The sequence below is a fragment of the Episyrphus balteatus genome, chromosome 4 (assembly GCF_945859705.1).
Source record: "Episyrphus balteatus chromosome 4, idEpiBalt1.1, whole genome shotgun sequence".
In the NCBI taxonomy this organism is placed as follows: Eukaryota; Metazoa; Arthropoda; class Insecta; order Diptera; family Syrphidae; genus Episyrphus; species Episyrphus balteatus.
Window position 1 is genome coordinate 62,230,662 of NC_079137.1, and position 22,784 is coordinate 62,253,445.

At 30.9% G+C, this 22,784-nt stretch overlaps 1 protein-coding gene and 1 long non-coding RNA gene across 4 annotated transcripts; one reads left to right on the forward strand and one right to left on the reverse strand.

Annotated features, from left to right (window-relative positions):
• Positions 1–6,390: 6,390 nt before the first annotated feature.
• LOC129918755 (uncharacterized) lies at positions 6,391–8,450 on the forward strand. The gene is made up of 5 exons (XR_008772999.1): positions 6,391–6,466; positions 6,604–6,802; positions 6,863–7,080; positions 7,142–7,265; positions 7,319–8,450. It is a non-coding gene; the product is annotated as an uncharacterized LOC129918755 (long non-coding RNA).
• A 411-nt stretch (positions 8,451–8,861) lies between these two features.
• LOC129918722 (uncharacterized) lies at positions 8,862–10,931 on the reverse strand. Of its 3 annotated transcripts, none has more exons than XR_008772993.1 (5): positions 10,672–10,931; positions 10,520–10,603; positions 9,833–10,469; positions 9,422–9,764; positions 8,862–9,350 (listed from the first exon to the last, which is right to left on the reverse strand). XR_008772993.1 is itself a non-coding variant. In XM_055999421.1 (3 exons), exons 2-3 carry the CDS (start codon positions 9,628–9,630, stop codon positions 9,182–9,184), a joined length of 378 nt encoding a protein of 125 aa, XP_055855396.1. In that variant the 5' UTR covers positions 9,631–9,764; positions 9,828–10,485; the 3' UTR covers positions 8,862–9,181. The 3 variants fall into 3 exon arrangements, 1 of the variants encoding a protein (XP_055855396.1); XR_008772992.1 differs by having other exon boundaries at positions 9,828–10,469; XM_055999421.1 differs by lacking the exons at positions 10,520–10,603; positions 10,672–10,931 and having other exon boundaries at positions 9,828–10,485.
• Between the last annotated feature and the right edge of the window lie 11,853 nt (positions 10,932–22,784).

The window sequence follows — 22,784 nt, forward strand, 5'->3', positions numbered from 1 at the left end:
CTGACAGACGGACAGACAGACAGACTTCCGCTACCCACTTTTTTGGCATTCTCTAATATCGATTGTTATCTCAACTTTTTTATTTACGAATACATAGGTAACTTGATATTTTAGTACCTACTATATCGCAAGTAAAAAACTAATGAATTAGTTAAATCAATTTATTTAATAATATCACCGGCACACAAAAAAAAAAAAGTGTCATGAACCAGAAACCAGACCTATCTTTCTATATGTTTTTGGGACCGCTGAATCCGAATTTCAAGTCCGTTTGGCCCTGTCACCCTCCAGTTTTGAGTAATATGCAAAAAACTCAAAAAAAGTCATAAAAATTCAAACAAAATGCACTCACAGCTCAAAACTGGATTGTGATGGGGCCAAACGGACTTCAAATTCGGATTCAGCGTGCCCAAAAACATATAGAAAGATAGGTCTGGTTTCTGGTTCATGACACTTTTTTTTTTTTGTGTGCCGGTGTATTTATTTTATATTTAATTTAAAATAAAAACTTATTAAAATCTATATAAAATAATTTTTTAAATTTATTATTTTGGTATTTTGTAAAAAAAAACTTATGAATTGAGAAATAATTTTGCTAATTGTTTATTTTAAATTTTCTATTAACTTAACTAAAATTAATTCTTTAAACAAAATTGAATTAAAAAAATTTTGAAACCAATAATAAATATTTATTTTAATATAACATATTTGAATTTTAGTTAACATTTGAGACCTACATATATATATTACCGCTGAAAAAAAAAATTAAAAAAATCAAATGTACATTATCACTTACTCTTTCTTCAACGGTTCGTTTGTTAAAAGTTACAATAAAATGCGTTAAAAAAATCTCTAATTTTTCAAATAGTTTAATATGTTTTATAATGATTTCGATTCTGCAATGCTTTGATTGCTTTCATTTAAAAAAAATCGCTCGAGTTTTTTTTTTAAATAAAACAACTTGCTTTGATTGCAAAATCGGGATAGTAAAAAACGGGATTATAAGAAGCTGGACTTAAAAAACGGGAACATAAAAAGCGGGATACGAACCCAACCCCTTTTTTTACAGCTTTCAAACATCATTAGTTCAACTCACCATTAATGACCTTACCAAATGACTTTCGTCTATCCAATCCTGATACTTCTTCAATTAGATACGTCACTTTAAATAAACCACAATTAAGAGCATTCATTAACAGATTTCGTCCCTTTTGAAAACACGATTTGCAAAAATTAAAAAAAAAAAAAATGTCAAAACAGTTCGAAATCTATTCACCTAATCCAAAAAAGAACATTCCAATCCGTAGTGGCTCATTAATTTCAACATTCATCGCTTCAATATTTTACAAGTTTTTATGAGTCTTTCGGAATCAAAAGAATAACCATACCTCTAGCCTCTTAACATTCGCAATCGTATTCGAATCCACCCAGCAAACTTTGTGTCTTTTTCAGGGATGACAGAGAGAGTATAAAGATCTTTGCCGCGACGCATTACGCAACGACTATTTCTGTCATCATAAATTCGTAATTTATGGGCAATCAATGTGAGCGTATGTCAAACGCATCAAACTCATCAGTTCTGGCACATCAGAGAGAGAGTATTATCATTTTTGGTGTGAGAGAAAAAGTTTCCTTATAGAATTGTGACGCGGATTGATGCACATCATCTCCGCTTCCACACATAACAATATCAAAATTCTAAACGGAAAGGGAAGTGGAAGTCCCTCCTTAGCAAGAGCGAAAAAAAAAAGATCAACGGATATTTTGATTTTGATATGAAATTCGCACTCGACGGGGTGCATTTTTGTGGTCCTTTTTTCATCCAGGCCCAGCAATAGAATTATAATTATATTCATGTGTGTGATGACATACACACATCATACGTCGGTCCTTTATTATTCAAAAACTCACCTAATGTCATTCGACAATTTTTCTCGGGTGATGATGACGATTATGTGTGATGGCTGACAGAGTGTCAATGTGTTTTTCAACCAAGAAAAGGTCGTTTGGTTTTATGAGACAATTTTATTTGTTGTGCAAACAGTTTGGAGGCGGCTGGAAATAAAATTCTGAAATTCACATAATCATTTCATTTAATTTTTGTATAACGCATTGGTCTTTTTTTGTGCGATAGTAAATATGTAAGGGCGATGCGATGCTACATGCAAATGTGTGCTCTTGCTCTGCATCTGCACACACAGCAATATGTGGTATTTCCGTTTTTTTGGTATATCGATGTCATTAGGCTTTAGTGTAATTTGTAGTTATGGCAAACTATAAACAACAAAATTAATGTTGAACATACGCAAGGATGATTATGATGATTATTATGCTGAAAGTGTAATGGGATTTTGCACTCAGTTTTCGTATTTAGGCGAAAAAGTTGTTGAAAGAAACAAAATTCAGAAATGGGTTGTTTGAACTTCCATTGGAAGAAGAAAGGTGGCTTTGGAGAAACTGCTAAAACAACATGGAAACGGCGAAGAAGGTCTACCAGTTTCTGTATAAGCTTACATATTTATATAATTAATAGCCTATAAGTTTATTGAAAATATTTAATTCTGAAAAATAAACTTAATTTATCTAAGAACTACCTTATTTGATTTTGTAACATTCAATCATTTTTTTTTTGTCATCCCAAATAAGAGAAACCTTTTTCTGTATTAATTTCTGAGGTTTTTGTTCTATACATTAAAAAATCGAAGTTATGTGATTTAATGGTCCAGTGCTGAGGAATTTTTTGTTCTGAAAATTAACTTAACTCCACTTAGATCAGAAACATTTTTCCAATATTATAATATCTAATTTAATCTCGCATTAAAAAATTGGGTTCTAATAAAAAAAACATGTTATGGAAGTTTTTTTTTCAGACTTTTTAAACACACTTATTTCATATTTTAAAAACAAAACAAAGTTTTTTCAAATAAAGTTCGCTGCTCAGCTCTTTCGTTTAAACAAGGTTAATTTTACACTTGATAAAAAATGTTTCATTATCAATCTATTTTCAAAATCAAATAAAAAATAATAATGAATAAAATAAAGTCACAAATGCAAATAATAGTGCTTTTGTTCAGTAGATCGGTACTATAGCACTATAGGTCAAGTTAAGAATTCTTGAAAAAAAATCGAATTCAAGATAAGAATCTGACATAACATTACGAACAACCAGATCGATTTAGTTCAAACTTGGTTATTAAGAATTTCAGGAAATTGGATTTTTTTTACAAAAATGAATGGTATCTTAATCTCATATGACTAAAATAGAAAAGATTGTTCTTCTAAAAACGGCTCTCACGAATTTGATAAAATAAAATTCAGGAAATTTGCAAATAAGGATCTACTTTTAAAGTAAAAATAATGTTTTTTGTCCATTTTATTGACGGGACCTGTCATAGAGCCGTTTTATTTTTTAATAATTTAATTAAAATTTATTTTTTTTAATAATTTAATACAGAAGTTTGAGTAATTGTAATATGTACATATTTAAATTTTTTTTAAATAAAAAAAAAATAAAATATGCATATATTTTGTTTTTGAAAGAATTTATGAAAAATATTGTTTTTAATTTTTTGTTTTAATATATCAAATAATAATTTCTTGGGAAAACCATTTTAAAAAACTATTTTAAAACAAACGGATCTAACGATTTTTAAAAATATTTCATTTTAAAGCCAAGTTTTATTTTTTAACACATTTCTATTAAAATTTCTTTTCCTTTATAAAACTATTCTTTTATGAACGTTAAAACACAAATCTTTAACATTCCTAGCAACTTTTATTTTTTAAGAGCAAGTACTTGCGAGTTAATGGTTCAGTTTATTTTTGAAAAATTTGAATTCCAAGTCCTTCAAAATAGCTAAAATAGAGACAAATTTTCGCATTTATTGTTATTATTATTATTTTTGTTAAAATTTCATCGGACCTCGAATGTTATTACTTCAAAAAAATTACATTGATTAATAGCAAAAGTTTTTCGCAAACAGAACTATAGTTTAGGAAAATACATTCATTTTTTGTATCAAAATTGTAGAGTCGTAGCTTTTTGTTCCTTATGTCATGATTGATTGTTATCTCGATTTTTACAATTGTATTCTTCACATAATAACAAGTAAAAATAAAAACAATTTTGTTTCTTTCATTGTTACGTTTTCAAAACTGAATTTTCAATTCCTTACAAGACAAACAAAAGTTTCATATAATTGAAATTCAGCTGAATGTAGCTTTTACCTTTTTTCAGTGATAAAAGTAAAATTAATTTCTTTTATGTCACTGACATAAAAAGCTTACAATAATAATATTGCATTCCATAGCATTACTGTATCCTTGTGCACATAACTGCTGTCATGATAAAAAGAATCCTGAATGTAAATCATCCTCCCCAAATTGGATTTTTCATATCCCTGAACAAAAAAAAAAAGAAAACGAAAAACTCTCGCATAATGTTGCCCATTAAAATTATTTACTTTTACACCTTTCATGGAGCAAGTAAAAAAAAAAGAAAGAAATGACGAAATTGCACTATGCACAGCATCCACCCACATCACATTTCCATCTCTAAGTTCTTGGATGGAATCCAACTTTTTTTTTTTTATTATCGAAAAAAGTCATCATTGTCATCCGTTTATATCATTCATATTTTGTATATCTTTTCATATGGCATCACCTAACACATACACAGAAAAAAACCTACAATCTACACAATGATATTGGCAACAAAGTATATATTTTTTTTATTAATATTAACGACAATAAACATACATTTTTATGGATGAGATATTGCCTTGCAGATTTCCGTTTCCATCAAGTAAAAGCGAATATTAAAAGGAAACACTATGTAGAAATCTATAAAAAAAAGAAAAAAATTAAAGAAAATAGAAATTATATTACAGGACACGTTTTTCGTTGCTTGGGTTTATCTAATAAAATTGAATAGAAACTAAGGACTAACATAATCCGCCTTCGATATACACCTCCTGTAGTAGTGCAAGGATTTTTGATATATTTTCAATTCATTCGAAGAGAGTTTGTATAGGACGAAATTAATTGAATGTGACTAACAGTAATAAAAATGAGTAGATATACGTGTGTTTCTATTATGTTGAAGAGAATAAAAAGAAAAAACAACAATAAAATGATTTCCTATTGCCCATTCACTTAAATTCTGTTTGTTCGAGACGGGGTCAATTCGACTTTTTATCAATAAAATGTGATTTTTATTGACCAATGACTTCACCCTCTGGGATTTGATTTTTTACGAATTAAGTTTTTATACTCAATTATTTTTTTTACTTTGTATTCAAAAGGGAATTAAAATGAGTGAAAGAAAAGATTAAGGTTTAAGTGAGTCTATTGCAAAAGACTGTTTGGACGCTAGAGCTTTTTTTAAAAATTTTGGAACCAGCACTATAGTCCAGTCATTTTGTCGGAAAAAACGGCTTAGAAATGCAAATGAACCGAGAAAGATAATTTTTTTTTATATGACTTAGGGGGTGCTTAGAAAAGCTTAGAAATTGATTTTTTGACAATAACTCGGGTATCCGACCAAAATACGAAAATCTTAATAAAAAAACTATCTTTTTTTGCTAGTGGCTAAATAGGTGAATGAATTTGATCTAAATTTGGTACAGATTATTTTTTGTAATATCCGAGGTTTTTTTTTATATTTTTAATATCTTTTCTAAAACTTTTTATCGAAAACTGCTCTAACGACTTTTATTAAATTTAGTGAACACAAGGTTTTTTTTTTTTTAATTATAGCGGGAATATGGACTTGATGTTTGGAACGAAAACTTTAATTTTCGTTTTTTACGTTAATGCCCTTAAAGGCTAGAACGATTATATTCAAAATTTACAGACCAGGCATCTGTTATCATATTATATTTATCAGGTATATTAAAAAAAATGGGAAAAAATTAAGAAAATATTTTTTTTTGTTTTCGGTAAAACGACAAGTCCATATCTCAACTATCTGAATATTTAAGAAAAACTAAAAATGCATTTTGGCTAGAAATGCTTTAACCATTCCGTACAACAAATATAAAAATATAAAATATTACAAAATTTGGCTTACTCGGTTCATTTGCATTTTCAAATGTTTATAATAACTACACTACACTATTAACTGCAACTTAGTGAGAATATAAAAATACTTCATTACTCGAACAAAATTGTATTTAAGGTTCGTTAATCTTCAAAAAAAAACGGATTAAGAATGATTTGAACTATCGATAGTATGTAACTGAATGATTTGAACTATCGAATATTTCATTCATTTATTCCATTGACCTATTATATATGGACTGCCAGGACCAGGTTCAAGCTATGGTGGCGCCGCTTGGTAGGGCAGCGGGAAATAGTATTTTGACATCTAGGTTTTGTGACTTTTGATTGTCACAAAAAAAAAAAAAACAATTTAATTATTTACAAAAATTGTTCAAGGAATTTTTTGTTTCCCAAGAATAAAAAGGTAACAACAAATTGAAATAAATTATAATAATAAATTCTTTTCATAGTTTTATTTCAAATTTTCTAAACCTTAATAATATTGATTTTTCTTCATTAGATATCATCTTAAAGTTTATTAAACAAATACTTTTTTTTCAGACGTCCCCGACCCAAAAACAAAACCAACACAATTCCTTGACATTCATTTGGAATCCCTACATGAAATTGGACCTTGGAACCTAAAGAAGCAGAGCTATAGAGCATCGCCGACAAGAAGATGTCTTAAAACGTTACAGCTCAAAGAAGGAATCGATTTGCAAACATAGCTGAGACTGCGCTCGCTAAAGAAAGATTTCAGGTAGGAATTCTTTAACAAAATGATTTGGATTTGAATAACAAATGTTTTTTTTATTTTAAGAATGAAGGCTAGATAGCTTTAGAAGGTAACTCACTTGTGAAGCTCTTCAATAGGAAAATGCGATCACGAAAAAGTTTGAACCCCCCAAACCAGACCTCAATTGAAGACTTTTCAAGCTCTCCAGAGAAGACATCAGTACAGATGAAAAGATGCCAGCAAAAGGAGAGATCTCAGAACAAGAAAGCAATTGTGTTGGGGAGAACTCATGGAGTCAACCGGTGAGATAATAATTTGTGTATTAAATTCTTGGTTTCCCTTTTTAATTAATTATCTCCTTAGCTTTACAATGAATTTGCGGTACGCTTCCCGAATCCATATCAAATCACAAGGCAAATCACGAGAGCTGGAGTCAAGATCATTACTTTCGCCCTCAGGATTTAAGTTCATCTGTTGAAACAAAAAAGTAGTTCTTGTTACATAATTCAAAATTTAATGTTTAATCTATTTTTGTTTAAGTTTCCCCTTGCGAGCAACGGAAGAACCGTCACACTTCCATCAACATCAAAGCGAAAGAACGAGAAGTTATCACAAAAGTGCCTCCCAAAAAGAACTTCCAGTGCACCCACTGCAACACACACTTCCCACTGCTTAAAGAGAAGAACGCACATATGATTAAACAACACGGTTATTATAAGCGTGTTAACCGTCGACCGATGCGTGACCCACCGACATCAACTTTAACCACAGCAACTCTGAATGCAGTTGATCCCGCTGCTGGAGCTGCTCCTTTGTTACTCGGCTTGGATGGACTTGCACCACCATCCCTGCCAACTGGCGAAGAAGATGAAGACTCCAAAGCGACAATTGTTAAAATCGAAAAAGAAAACCAAGATTGCAAGAATAAAAATCTATCGAACTTGGCCATAAGTAGCAACAAAGTAACATCTTCGTCAACAGCGGCGACAAATTGTGTGCATCACGCACCAAATATGACTCGATGAGGCCACCAGATAATCAAATGCTTATCAATTTCAATTTGAGTGCACTGAATGTAAAAAATGAAGGCGAATTTTGCTGCTTTGTATGCAAGCGGGACTTTCTTATTGTTAAGCTTTTTGATTAGCATTTTGTTGAGCATGAGCATCCCACCGAATGTTTTACATGACACAAGAAATTCACCAGATGGAAAAACTTTATGGTCCATTTGAAGCGACATTTGGGTTGGAAGGATTTCTCATGTACATAATGTGAAAAGAAATTTGTTATACGTAGCGCTCTGGTGGAACACATACGAATGCATACCGGCCAGACACCATTGAAATGTAAAATTTGTGGCAAGAGCTTCAAACGTTATTCGAATATGGTTTAAAATAAGAACTGTGAGTGAGAATGTAAACAAAATGGATAGTAGCTGCGTTCCTTTGGAAATATTTATCTACTTTTTAGTACTTAAAGCTGCTTTGAACTACTTTTTCAGTATAGCAAAGTAGATCAAAGTAGTTTTAAGTACTAAAAAGTAGATAAATATTTCCAAAGGAACGCAGCTAGTGTTTGAATAATTTTTTTTGTGGTCTTAGTTTTTTATATCTTGTAAACCCAAAGACTTAATGAAAAATAAAATGGAATATTTGGAAAATTCTGTGATTATTACTGCAATCGATAAATATTTTTCATCAAATACAATGAAAATAAAAAAAAGTTGTTTCGAAAAAATCGGAAATTAGTTTTTAAATAAAAAAAAATATTGCTTCTGAAAAAGTAATCGCAAATGTACTGGTTTTGTAGTAAGTTGCTCCACGATAAGTCGTTGAGGTTGTTGGTTTTGAAATTTTCGTGATCATATAAATAATCTAAAGCTTTTTCTGATAAAGGGAGAAAAATCCGTGCTAGATAATCATGATCTTAGGAGAAGCTTCAGAACTATACAAATCATAATAATCTTATATGATACTAAAATATTCATCATAAAAAATGCACCGATGTGAAGTAAAAGAGACAGAAACTAAACTTGAAAAACATTCGAACAATTTAATTCAAGAATTTTTATAATCATGTGGTTGTTAGTTATTGAAAAAATAAGTAGGAACAGAGTATTATTATACTTATTTAACAACTAAGTTCATACTTTATCAACATTTTTAAACAATACTTTTTGTTCATTGCAAAATTGGTTTATAAAATATGTACATAATATTCAGTTGATACATTTTGCGCATCATACTTGATCGCATTTATTGGTTTATTGTATTTAAACAGACACCAAATCGTTTTAGGTGTTTGGGCTCCAGTATTTTCTGAGAAATTCTTCTGAATGCAGTCAATTACATAAGGTTTGTTCGTTGTGAGCTCTAGGGCACTCTGGGTCGCTCCGAATTCCAATCATGTCCTCCTGGCATTGCCATCAAGAGTAACCTGCTGCAGACGATGATCCAAAAAAAATTTTCTAGTACTCTCGAACTGCCATGGAATTAAATTTGTATTCATCCAACATTGCTCCGCACTCACCACATCTTTCACAAAGACAGTAGTCACCAACTCGTGATTGACTCTGCAATGAAAATATGAAGGTTAAAAATATGTAGTTAACAAATGAAAACACAAGACTACTTGGTATTATACCTGCCATCCTTTGTGATTACGGATACGTGAAGAAATTTCGGTTTCTTATTCACTGTGATTTGATGCGGGCCAAATCTCACATAATCGATAAACATAATGTGTTGAAGATTCTTATGCGGTGATAGATTTTGAATACGTTTTATTAGAACAGCATCCTTATATTTAAAGGCTCGATTCATTAGATTGTGTAGGCCATTGCCAGCGACCATTATTTGTGCATAACGTTATTTGTTTAGCAAAAGAATGCATAGCGCAACGAGGTCAACTTTGGTATTTATATTGAGAATTATATAGCATCAGTTACCATTCGCACATATTCTGTGTGGGTTAACATTGATTTTACCTAAAAAAAAAGTTGTGTAAATGAGTCAAGAGAATGAAAAATAATAGAATCTCTCCTCCTCACCTTACCATCCAAAGTTAAGTGAAACAAGATTTTCAAAGCAATACCATGATGCTTTTCTTTATAAAAACACCACCAACATTGGTAGTAATGCAGCTTGCAACATTTTCCGACGTAATAATCCATCAAAGGATAAACTGAAAACTAACTTAAGGTTATCTTGTATTGGGTCAGCATTGCCATTGCTTCATCAGCGAAAATGTTTAGCTAGTTCATGTTAGCTTTATTATCACCAACTATTTAAAGTTTCTTAAGGAACGTTGTCATCGTCACTAGCTTGACAAGCATATTGACAATATTTTTACTATGTATCTTCTCTTAAAGTTCAACATTCTCAGCCATATTGAGCAGAAGATAGAAGGCAACTCTGAAGAGTGGTTCTTGTTTCTTGACGAATATTTTAAATTGTTTATTCAATCATTCATATTCTTCTTTTTTTACTTTTGGATCGTTTGAAGCTAATGCTTCATTTCTGTTGGTTTCTGCTTCGGGTCGTGTAGATCTTGAAGATAGGTGTTTTTGATACCTAAAATTATACTCTTCATAAGGGATGATGAGTGATTGACGACATGGAACCATGAAAGTTATTCCAATTACCAGGTTTTGGGCGTAGTTTTAATTCGGGGATACGCGTGGGGGTTCTATCTAAAAAGAAAATATGATACAATTGTTATTATGATGAATATCTTACTTACCTCTTTAGGTTGTTTCTCTTTACTGAGCTTAGTGTTGTGTAGCGCCGTAGTTCCAAAATTCAATGACATCCATGCATAACCAATCTGCAACAAAGTAACAATATGAATATGAAGTAAGGTTTGGGGGAATAAGAAATGCATTCCATACTCACTGCACAATCATAGGATGAAACTTTGTGAATGTGTAGAAACAGAATATAAATTATATTCGTTGAGAAATCTACTCTTTTGTCAGTCCTCTCGAAGGACTCTCGAAAGTACGCTCAGTGCACCCGGAATTCATGAGTCGTCAAATACAATTTCTTTTTCGTCGATGATTAGATGGATAGCTTTAATTTAATCCTCATCAGGAGTTCTGAAAATGAAACAAGGCTTTTGGATGTTTTCATCTAGGTAATTGTCTTGGAGCAGTCCTCAGCGTAAGCATTAAATTGCAAAGAAATTACGTACCTACTGAAAAAGAAAACTTTATAAATTGTTTTGTAGGCTGCAGAAAATATTAATAATTTTACGTTGTTGTTGATGCTGGTGTGATAATGCTGTTGCGGATGGTGTTGTTGATGCATTTGGCCCTCCTTCCATACAACACGATTCTATGTGATAAATTTGCATCTGAAAAAACAAAAAGGAAATTATTGAAAAAAGAAAATTTCATTTTATTTTGTGAGCTGAACGATTTAATTCTAATTTTTAATAACTTTCGAATAATAATAAATTAAATAAAAACCTTTTTCCAACATGGTTCAATTATTTTCCCCGACATTTATCTTTGCACAAAAAATATTTTAAAATACTTTTTTTTACTGAAAGAATAATTCTTCGTTCTTCCAATACGTCAAAAAGTAGACTTCAAAAAAGACAGATGCTATTAATTTTTGTAGCAAAAAAATGTAGATGGCCATAGTTTCTATGCACAAAAATGGTAGTTCAAGCGATCTGACGGAAGATGTCGCTACGCTAACTGAGTTCTATTTACCACTTTCTTCCACAGGCGCTAGTAATCATTGAACCACATTTTCAAAAATTTTGTATGGAAACGAGAATCAACTAGCAGTCCATATATAATAGGTCAATGATTTATTCATTCAAATAAAAACTATCGAATAAAAACTATCGAATGAAAAAACTATTCGAATGAAAATTGTAACCAAATGAATGATTGAATGAATTATTTCAAACTATCGAATGAATAAATATTTTACAAAACTCGATAGTTTGATAGTTTTTATTCGATAGTTTCCACCACTAATTAAGAGCTAGAGGCTATGTGAAGTTGCCACCCCCAAATACTAATTTTTTTTTTTCAAACCTGCTTGGTTCGATTGCCCAAAGCTGGTCCATTCTTACTTCTAAAATTATACCAGAATTTTTTTTTTTGTTCACTTCAAAACTGACAAAAAATATTTTTTTTGTTCAGTGTAAAAATTGTTTGTTTTACACTTAGGTTCGATAGCCCAACTTTTATTGACTGAGAATTTTTACTTGGTTGAATGTAATCCATAAACATTCCTGTTAAGAATCTTAAGTTGATTTGTTTCATTTCACCTTAAAAACCACAACATTCAAATATTTTTTCAAGTGTAAAAGTCATTGATTTTTTTTGTTTGCCATATAAGCACCTAGAAAAGCCACATGCATAGTAAAATCTATCCAAATATTTTTCAAAAGTAACAACAATTATAAAATGGTGTGTGAAGTGTTTTCTTTTTCAGTACACAAATAGATCTTTTCAGACCTTTCTTAACTAACCTTGGTAATTCCAACAAATTACATCACTTTTTTTCTGCTAGCCCTCCCTTAGTTCAAAAATTATGACTAACAAAATTTTTTTTCAAATTAGGTAGGTACCTTTATAACCAACCTATTAAAAATCAAAATTTATTTTTTTTTGCAGTGTAAGAATTGTCATTTTTGCACCTTTTCTCAATTAACCATAGTAACTTTAGAATATTCATACTGTATTCAGAAGGAAACTCAACTTTTAAGTCTATAAACACTAAAATAATTTACTCAGGCATTTCTTAGTTAAATCTTATTCAAATTGAACTCACTTTCTTTAAAATTTCTGACAAAACCCTTTATCTACCAACAACTTGACAGAATTCCAATTTGTGAATCCTTCCGTAAATCACACACAATACACTCATCATCAAACCCAAATGAACAAACCCAAACAAAAACACAATATTTGCTATTCGCATTTATTGTTCGAAAGTGTCAAACTATAATGAATCTCTTTTGACATGCGAGTTGGCTTCTGTCTTAAAGGTGTTTTGACACACGACAAAAGATTTATTGTGTGTTTTGCAAGAGACCAAAAGCACAAATCCATTTGGCAGCAGAATCCAATTAGAATAATGCAATGTGAATTTGAATGCGCAGTTAAAATCTACTATATAAAGTGATGGTATGAAGAAATGGAGTTTATATCCTTTATAGAAAATCGAAATGGGTAAAGAAAATGAGAGCCTGTCAGCTTGAATAGTGATCCCTTTTCAAATTTAAATTGCAGGAACCTATAAAGTTTGCCATTACACACACAGCACATGCTACCTTTTCTTAATCTGTAGAAAACATTTTACATATATAAAAACTGGAGAGAGAAATGCAACGAACTACTTTCTCAAAACATTACCAAAAAAACAGGATGTTGAGTTCTCATTTTAATGGATTTGATTACTTAATTAAATTTGTGTGCATTTCGGGTTACGGTTGTGTGGATTTTTAAGGAGTAAGAAGGACATCTTCTTACGGCTCCTGGAATAATCTAATTGCAAACTTCTGTTTTTGTTTATTAACAGATTTCAATGGATGAAGCACATCAACTTTATCGTTTCTCATTTGCGGATATGGTTTTGTGTGTGGTTTTGGCTTAATTTTTTTGTTTTTGTGTTGTAATTTTGTAAGGACGAAAAGTTTTCTTAAAAGCTTCTCACAAAAACTTCCATCGTTTTGAAGACGGTAGAGAAAAGGAAGAATTTCTATCCTTTTAGTGCCATTTTAACAGGAGAGAATATAAAGTGAGGTTTCTGTCATCGTCGTAATCGTGTACTCTTGATGACTTTTTAAAAAGGAAGAAAAGGATACCTCTATTTAATATACCTTTTTCGTATTCATATGACGAACACTTTTTGAATATTTAAACAGGGCAAAACTGAAATTCTATGAAAAGTTAGTTTTGTTTTTAGCGAAGCTTAATGCATGCGCATATTACCATGGATTTAGGTAATTGACTATTAAGTTACTATTGAAATTACTTTGCAAAAGTTTTTGTATATAAAAGTTCGTGTAGTTACTTATTGAGATAAAAAAAAAAAAAAATAAAAAAGAACTCTAGAAGAGTTTCTCGTTATGGATATAATGGTTTTTGTGGATTTTAGGATAATTTAATGGGAATGTATACGTTTTTAAGTTCTATTAGTGCTCATGAATTATGAGCGTGTTATTAATTTATAGAGAGTTTAAAAGTGTTGAGTTTGTCTTTTTTTTAATTATTTTTTGAAGTTATACTTCTTATGGGAGGGTGAGTATGAAAATTTACTTTTTGACAAGAATGTCAAAGGGATTATGACGTGATCACCCTGGGTAGCAGGGCTGTCGTTTCACCTTTAGAGTAGGCAGTACTTTAGTATTTAAAAATGCAGTTCGCCGCAGTACGGCCAACATAAAACACACAACACGTTGCAAGTTACATGTTTCATGTGGCAAGTTGCATGTGGCAAGTTGTATGTGGCAAGTTGCGTGTGGCAAGTTGCATGTGGCAAGCTGCATGTGGCAAGTTGCATGTGGCAAGTTGCATGTGGCAAGTTGCGTGTGGCAAGTTGCATGTGGCAAGCTGCATGTGGCAAGTTGCATGTGGCAAGTTGCATGTGGTAATTTCCATGTGGCAAGTTGCAAGGGTTGCAAAAAGCTCACATTTCAGCTCAGCTCAAATTTGAGCTAGGTACCATAGCTTAGCTCATTTGAGCTGAGCTGAAAGTGAGCGCCCCAACTTCCAACGCCTATATCTTGGAATTTTGAAGAAAATGAAAAAAAAAATTTTTAGATGCCAAAAGGTAGCGGGGACTCTAACCTACATTTGGGTACAACTCCCATCCCTGTAGGTCCACGCGTTCTCAAACCGGGAGAATTTAAAAGTAAACAAAAAAATAGGCACGATTCTGAAAAAATAGGCATGATGTGGCGGTTTAACATGGAAGGCGATTTTTTAAAAATCTGACAATGTGCAAAGCGTAGGCCCATGACACAAGCTATCATTTGGCATCACTCCCAAAAATTGCTCTCAAGCGGTTTAGCTTCCAGGAGCGTTCAAAGATTCAGGGATTTTTCGAAAAAAAATTTTACCCCAACTTTCAAACGCGATTTTCTCGGAATTTTAAAAAAAATCGAAAAACCGGATTATACCACTATCGGGTAGCTGAGAATATAAGCTTTCATATAGCACCACTCCCCTGTCTCTAGATCAAAGCGTTCCAACGCCTATATCGCGGAATTTTGAAGAAAATGAAAATAAAATTTTTGATGCCAAAAGGTAGAGGGGACTCTAACCTAGATTTGGGTACAACTCCCATCCCTGTAGGTCCAGGCGTTCTCAAACCGGGAGAACTTAAAAGTAAAAAAAAAAATAAGCACGATTCTGAAAAAATAGGCATGATGTGGCGGTTTAACATGGAAGGCGATTTTTTAAAAATCTGACAATGTGCAAAGCGTAGGCCCATGACACTAGCTATCATTTGGCATCATTCCCAAAAATTGCTCTCAAGCGGTTTAGCTTCCAGGAGCGTTCAAAGATTCGGGGATTTTTCGAAAAAAAATTTTACCTCAACTTTCAAACGCGATTTTCTCGGAATTTTGAAAAAAAGTCGAAAAACCGGATTGTACCGAAATTTTTTTTATGATAAAAAAAGAAATATTTTACTAAAAAAAAAGAAATATAATTAAAAAATCCAAGAGAAAAGATCACGAAAAATTATCTGTTTTATTTATAAAAATATCCATGTGTTAACATAATTCCATTAATAACTAGAACCAAACATCTTAAGCTATGGTGGTTTATAAAAGTTTAAAATATCTTCATATTTTATTATACTTTCCAAATAAAAATCAATGTATCCTCTCACCCATCACAGCTATAAGATCACTTTACCTTAGCTCACCCAACAGCTCAGCTCAGCTCAACCATCAGCTCAGCTCACTTTCAGCTCAAATGAGCTGAGCTATGGTACATGGTACTCAAAATTTAAGCTGAGCTGTGAGCTGAGCTGAGCTCACTTTTGAGCTTTGTAGCAACCCTGCAAGTTCCATATTACAACATAAGTAAATTTCACAGAATAAATTGAAAACTACATGGACGCAAGGAGGATGAAAGAATTAATTTATTGTTCACTTGATAAAAATGTAAAAAAACGAAGTGTGGATTAATTAATTTAATAATAGAAATTAAAAATATCAAATGAAATTCATTTACATAATACTGAATGAGAAGTATAACTTCAGTCGCGTGTACATGTGTACACACACTCTTTTTTTTTTAATTGAATCTAAGTGAATACAAGATAATGTCGTAAGTTTTAAAATAAAATCAAGAACTAGAAGTGGTTAAGGTAATAGAGTTGATATAAGAATAGCCCCCATTTCAAAGAGAATTTTTTTAAACATTTATATTGTCTTCAATATATGTATATAGGCATTTAAGCAACAGGTAATGGAAAAGAGTACAAAATTTTTTAATCTTGATCACTCTGGCGTATGAGTAACTTAATTTGTTTTTTTTGTAAGCTAAGCTATGTATATTTTTCTTCTGCTATCAAAAATGAAATCAGTTAAGTTTTGTGTACCATTAACTTACTTATTATTTTTATTATTATATAGTTTTAATTCGTTATTTAACATGTCTAAAGCAGGTTTTCAACAATTTTTCAGGATCTAGCACATTAATAAATGAATTAGATCATTTCTAAAAAGCTTCAATGTGCTTTTTATTTAGTCCTAATTGTATTTGAACTGTTTATACCTCCAAATACAGTATGCCATTTAATTTATTGTCACAGAATGTTTTTAGAATTTAAAAAAATTAAAATTACTGAGTAGTTTTTTAAACATTTTCAAACATTTTCAAAAAATGGCATTAAAACAAATTTTCAAAATACATAAATTCATTAGATAATTTGAGCTAAATAAATAAAATTAAATTAAAAATCAAAATTGTTGTTTTTGTTAATTTTTTGAATATTTTTAAATGAACATCAAAAAAATAAAAATATTTATTAAATCAGTCAGTTTAGTCATTTAGTCAGAAATCAAAAAATGACAAAAGACAGGTACCGCTAATAACACGGCCAAGAATTTTTAACTTTTCAAAATTTGCCAACAAATTTTTTATCAAATTTTCTAGATTTTGATTCAGTTAGCCCAAAAATCATATAAGTTTCTTTATAAAGCGTCTTGTTTTTGTAATATTTTTTTTTTTTTGTACTTTGTTCAGTTCATACTAATTTTTAAGATTTCTTTATTTTGAGCGTTTTTATATTATATTATATTATCTATACTTGATGTTTTTGGATGATTCAGTTAGCCTAAAAAACACATTAGTTCCTTTCTAGGAGCTCTTATTTTTGAGACATTATTTATAATATATTTTTTTAGTTTTTCTTATTACATGAGTTTTTTTTTAATTTTACTGGAAAAATGTATTTCGAACGTTATGTATTTTAGTTCAGTTATGAATAATTTAAAAAACTGAACTGCTAGAAAAAACTAATGTTGTTTTAGAAATCAGCACTCTACATTTTATTATTAACAACATACATACTGGAAAATTTTTGTGTGTGAATAGTTAAATTTTTTTTTATTATTTCAAAATAGGGCCTTTTTTAATAGTTTTTCGAGATAGACACAGACAGACAGAATTGAGAGACCTACTTGTATTGCATTCTCTTTCATAGTGTGGTCATGTTCGATTTTTTTTATTCCTGACTGACTCTGAATTTTTACTTGCGATATAGGTACTATATATCAAGTTATGCATTCGTACAAAAAAAAAAGTTGAGATAACATTTTTCCATGACATTACGATGGTAGACAATGCCAAAAAAGTGGGTCCCGGAAGTCCGTCTGTCTGTCAGTCTGTCAGTCTGTCAGTCTGTCAGTCTGTCAGTCTGTCAGTCTGTCAGTCTGTCAGTCTGTCAGTCTGTCAGTCTGTCAGTCTGTCAGTCTGTCAGTCTGTCAGTCTGTCAGTCTGTCAGTCTGTCAGTCTGTCAGTCTGTCAGTCTGTCAGTCTGTCAGTCTGTCAGTCTGTCAGTCTATCAGTCTGTCAGTCTGTCAGTCTGTCAGTCTGTCAGTCTGTCAGTCTGTCAGTCTGTCAGTCTGTCAGTCTGTCAGTCTGTCAGTCTGTCAGTCTGTCAGTCTGTCAGTCTGTCAGTCTGTTTGTCTGTCTGTATAAGGAGCTACAGCCTAAACGCATGGACCGATTAATGTCAAACTTGGTATGTAGCGTTATTTGGCGACTCTCCAGAGGGGTTTTTGGAATTATTTTTTTTGGACCAAAAATAACGGTATGTACTTGTCATATACCGATTTTAGTAAAATTGAAATATCTCGAAAACGGCTCCAACGATTTTGTTTACAAAATTCAAATGTAAGTTTTAAGCTTAGATCTATCTTTCAATGAAAACATTTTTTTTTGAAAAACATTGTACCTGCCATAGAACCGTTTTTTTTCAAATCCGATTATCTCCGAAACTGCTTATTCGATTTCAACGTAACTTTTTGTGAAGAAGCATTTTTATAATATAAATATAAAATTTCCAAAAAAATAATTTTTGGGTTTTTAAAAAAAATTTGAAAATTTTTTTTTGAAAAATCAAATTTTCGAAAACGGGACATTGAATTTTTTTGAAATTTTGTTTTTAGATGTTGATTAGTGATTTCTACAAAATGGCATACCAATTTTATTTTAAAACTTTTTTTCCAAAAAATTATTTATAAAAAATTAGTTTTTTAAAAAACGGCTCTAACGATTTTGAAAATTTTTTTTCTAAAAATGCATGTTAATATATCAATCAAAACTGCATACTTGTTTTGGAGGGCAATTTAATTTCAGATTTTATTTTATTTTTTTTTAAAAAACGAATTCTATTTTTTTTTTCCAAATTTCTATATAAAAAGTCTTAAAAATTTAAGCAACTTTAACCCTAAGAGCAAGTTCGTGCGAGCCAGTCGTGCATTTTATTTAAAAATGATTTTATTTCGACAAAGTTGATATTTTGGAATTTTGTATTTACCTTCCCCTCACTGATTCAACTCCATTGCATTCACATTTTTATTAAATTATTATAAACAATCACTTTTTCTTTGTATCAAGTTTCTTGCTCAGCTCTTTTGTTTCATTGTAAACTTTATATCAATTACTTAGGTGCCTAACAACTCAATTCTCTTTAATATATGCAACTTTCCTGAATAACAGTTACAATTGGTAAACAAATAAATTCGACCAGTCAGCCCTTTTGGCTAAAGTTGGTTCATTAGCAACATAGAAAAAAATTCTCTGATTGTTAAAATACATAGAATATTGCAGGCTAAGATATTTATAAAAATCGATAAGAATTAGCTGAATAGGGATCACTCGAAATACCTATACTTTACCTGACTCTTGTTTTCATTTCGATAGGGAAACCTATACCTAATGTGCATCGAATGCCATTCACCTATTCACTCTTATGGAATTTTCCGAGTTGTTAAACATTTTATTAAAGGGTTGTCTAACCTCTCGAATTCACTTAAAATATTAAAATCTCTTCATACTATAAACACCATTAAATAAAATTTATATATCAACAAAACGATTCATAGTTATATTTGAATGAAAAAAATAATATTTTATTATGAATTTAAAAACTCATGCACCATTTTTATGCACATCTCTAAGGACCTATAAGAGTTTCAGTTCCATCAAATGCAATTTTAACAAAACACCAAACCAAAACAAATTCCACCTCTGGCAACAACCCCTTTTATTCATTTCTATTCCATTTTAAATAATTTTATTTATTTTACAAATTATTCACCAAAGCGCAACAATTCAAAAACCACTCAATCAAAAAATAAACCATTTAAATAAATGGAATTTCTTTCACTCTGACTGCCACACAAAACAAAACAAAAAAAAAACACTCAACTAGCTTCCCAATTACCCATTAATCGTTTTTTTTTTCTGGTTGTTTCGGTTCGGATTTTGCTTCCCATCATCGCAATCTCACACAGTCTAGTCCCATACAATGCAAAATACAAAAAATAAAATTGTATACGAAACAAGACAAATAATTTGATTTGAATAAATTGCGAGAGATTGATTCGATTTAAGGGTTAATTTGCTCCTCAAGTACTCCACTCTGAATTTACAATCAATTGCCAACACAAAAAAATTCACATTTTTTAAATCACAATTCAAATAGAACACAAAAAAAAAAACTGAAACCCAAGAAAGAAATAACATTTCTTTTTGAGGGTTATCAAGAATTTCGTCCTTTTCTGGTCTTGATTCTTGGTGAATTCGATATTCCTGTTACTTTCAATTTAAATATTTTTTTTCAACTCCGAATTTTGTTGTCTACCCGCATATAATTTTATTCAACGTGCGTACACGCTCCATCCAAATGATTAATCAAACCTGACTTCATCTTTGGAGAGCGCAGAGACAGGGAAAAAAAGGATGAAATTAGAAAAAAAAAAGCCCAAGGTAATGTTAAGTGATGTGAACGCATTAAAATAATTTCAACAAAAAAATGGTACAGTTTGCACGAACGGGGTATTAGCCATCTGATCTCATTTAATTGACAACAACACTTTTTTAAGAGTCTCATATTTGGTGGCGGTGGCGGCGGCGGCGTGACGACAACGATGTCTTGCTACCCGCATAATTACAAAACAAAATAAGGGTGCGTACCAAAGCGAGGACCACATTAAACCCTTGCATGTGAGTTAAGCGTAAATAATGCGTCGGAATAAAGAGAGACTTGTTTTTTTTTTGTATCTGCAAACCTTTGTCCACTACCGGAAATAGATATCTTTCGACTTTCGAAGAGGATATACAAAGTGATCAATTCTTGCCTCAACTCAAACGGAAGGTATACTCTTTGGTAAATTTATCGAAAGACGAAAGAAAAAAAAAAGTCACCGCCAAATTAATAGCCTCTTAATCAGGACCTGCCGCCGTGCCGCAGAAATATTAATCACTGCTCGAAGTTTTTTTTTTTTTTCTTTTTTGGAGAACCATTTCAGAGCCACTTAAAATATTCAAGGAGAGCAAGAGCATACTTTAATGCGTCATATGTCGGAAACGTTACGGCAGTCACGCGCCCCAGATTTCATGACATCAATAAATTAATGTAAGGCAGACGAACGAAGGATGATGTCAAAGGACAATCAATCAAAACCGATGACACCGTGTTATTTTGACTCTCTATGAGCTAGAGTACCTTCTTACATATAGGAATAATCATCAAAAAAGTCATAAAAGCAAAAAACTAATTTTCTCGAGAAAGCTTTTTGGAGTATCATTAATTTTCATTCTCATATTTTTCGATACATCTTGAAATTAGATTCTACAAGATGTCGCCGGTGCATTCTTAGATGATTTTATAAAAAAAAAACTTGTTTAATACTTAATAAAAAAAAAGTTGTTTTTTTTTCGATGACAAAAAATCTCCGCTTGAATGATTAATGGGAATTGTTGCTTTTTTTTAATAACTATGATTCTGAGGTTTTTAATATTTTTTTATCATGATCCCCAAGGCGAAGAAGTTTTGAGTAACTTCAAAGTCAATTTAATTTGAATTATGTATTATTTTTTTGGTTTGGATATCACAAGATCTAAAAAGGGACTGGTTTGTGTGAAATTGGTAATTCATTTAAATGCAATGATTAAGTTGGTATTGGACCCCACAAAAAGGAACAAAATTCAACACTTGGTCTTCCTTAACATTATGCCAAAGGACTGTAGAATGTATAAAATATTGTTTAATATACACTTTTGACCAATTTCCTTTCCGACCGAGAGTTTGTTTGACTTATAAAATTCGTTTAAAGAAATTCTTAAATTAAGTTTGGGAATTCGTTAACAAATCGTACTGAAGATAACCATGACGCATTCTGTCCGAGTGTTCGCCGTTGATCAACAGCCCAAACTACCTAATTTGGTAGATAACCTAAAGGGGAAATTAAGCTTTTTGTAGGATCAGAACTAAAACGGTGTTCTTTTTTCCAAAAAAAAAGGTATACTGTCGCCCATAAGGTTTTATTTTGAAACTAAAATAAATATTGTTTCTAACGTTATTAACCGTTTTCTTGATTTTTGACTTTTTGTAAACCGTTCAACAAGTTACAATGAATTTTCTTACGAAAACTTTTTAGTAACTTTAATTTAAAAATTAATAAACATTTTCAAAAACTTCAATGTTGGGTTTATTAAAATAAAATTAAAATTTTGAATAATTTGTTTTACAAAAAAAAATCCAAAAAATTCTTTCTTATACATGAAATCAAATATATGACTTTTCTTTTATCTTTGGAAAGCTGAATAATATAAAAAAAAGGCGTTTTCGTAAATTTAATTATTTTTTTACAATAACTACAAAATCATTAAAATTCATCAATATTAAATTTTTATAAGTGTATAAGTAGATGTAGAAAATGCACTGTCCTTTTTATTTAAGTGCTTAAAACCTGTTTTTACAAAATTAATATAAATCTTATTGAGAAAAATTTGGAAATGCATGCAAATTTGTGTAAACTTGCCTTATGTAATAAGCGAAGAACCGCAGAATTTCAAAATTCACCCTAATTCTATTCTACGAAACATTTTGTCACATCGTCGTCGGTGAAACCAGAAAAGTGTGCAACTCCAAATTTCTAAAAAAATTAGATTTGAATGCCATCTGTTAGACAAACCTTATATCTACCGTTCCTTAAACTCAGAATTCCCTTAAAGTTCATAGTTTTTATTTTATTAGCAAATTAGAAAATGAAAACTCATACAAATGCCTTCAAAACGATTTTGTTTTTTTGCTCTCCTATAAAATTTGCTAAAATGGAGTTACACACTTTTCTGGTTTCACCAACGACATGTAAAAAGCAGTAAAAAAAAGAATAAACAAAAGATATTCTAATTAATTTTACGTTTCAGTTAACATTACATTTTTGAAAATTCGATGTTGTTTTACTTGTTTTTGGACCCTCCCGTGCATTTAAGTTTTCTGTGACATCAACA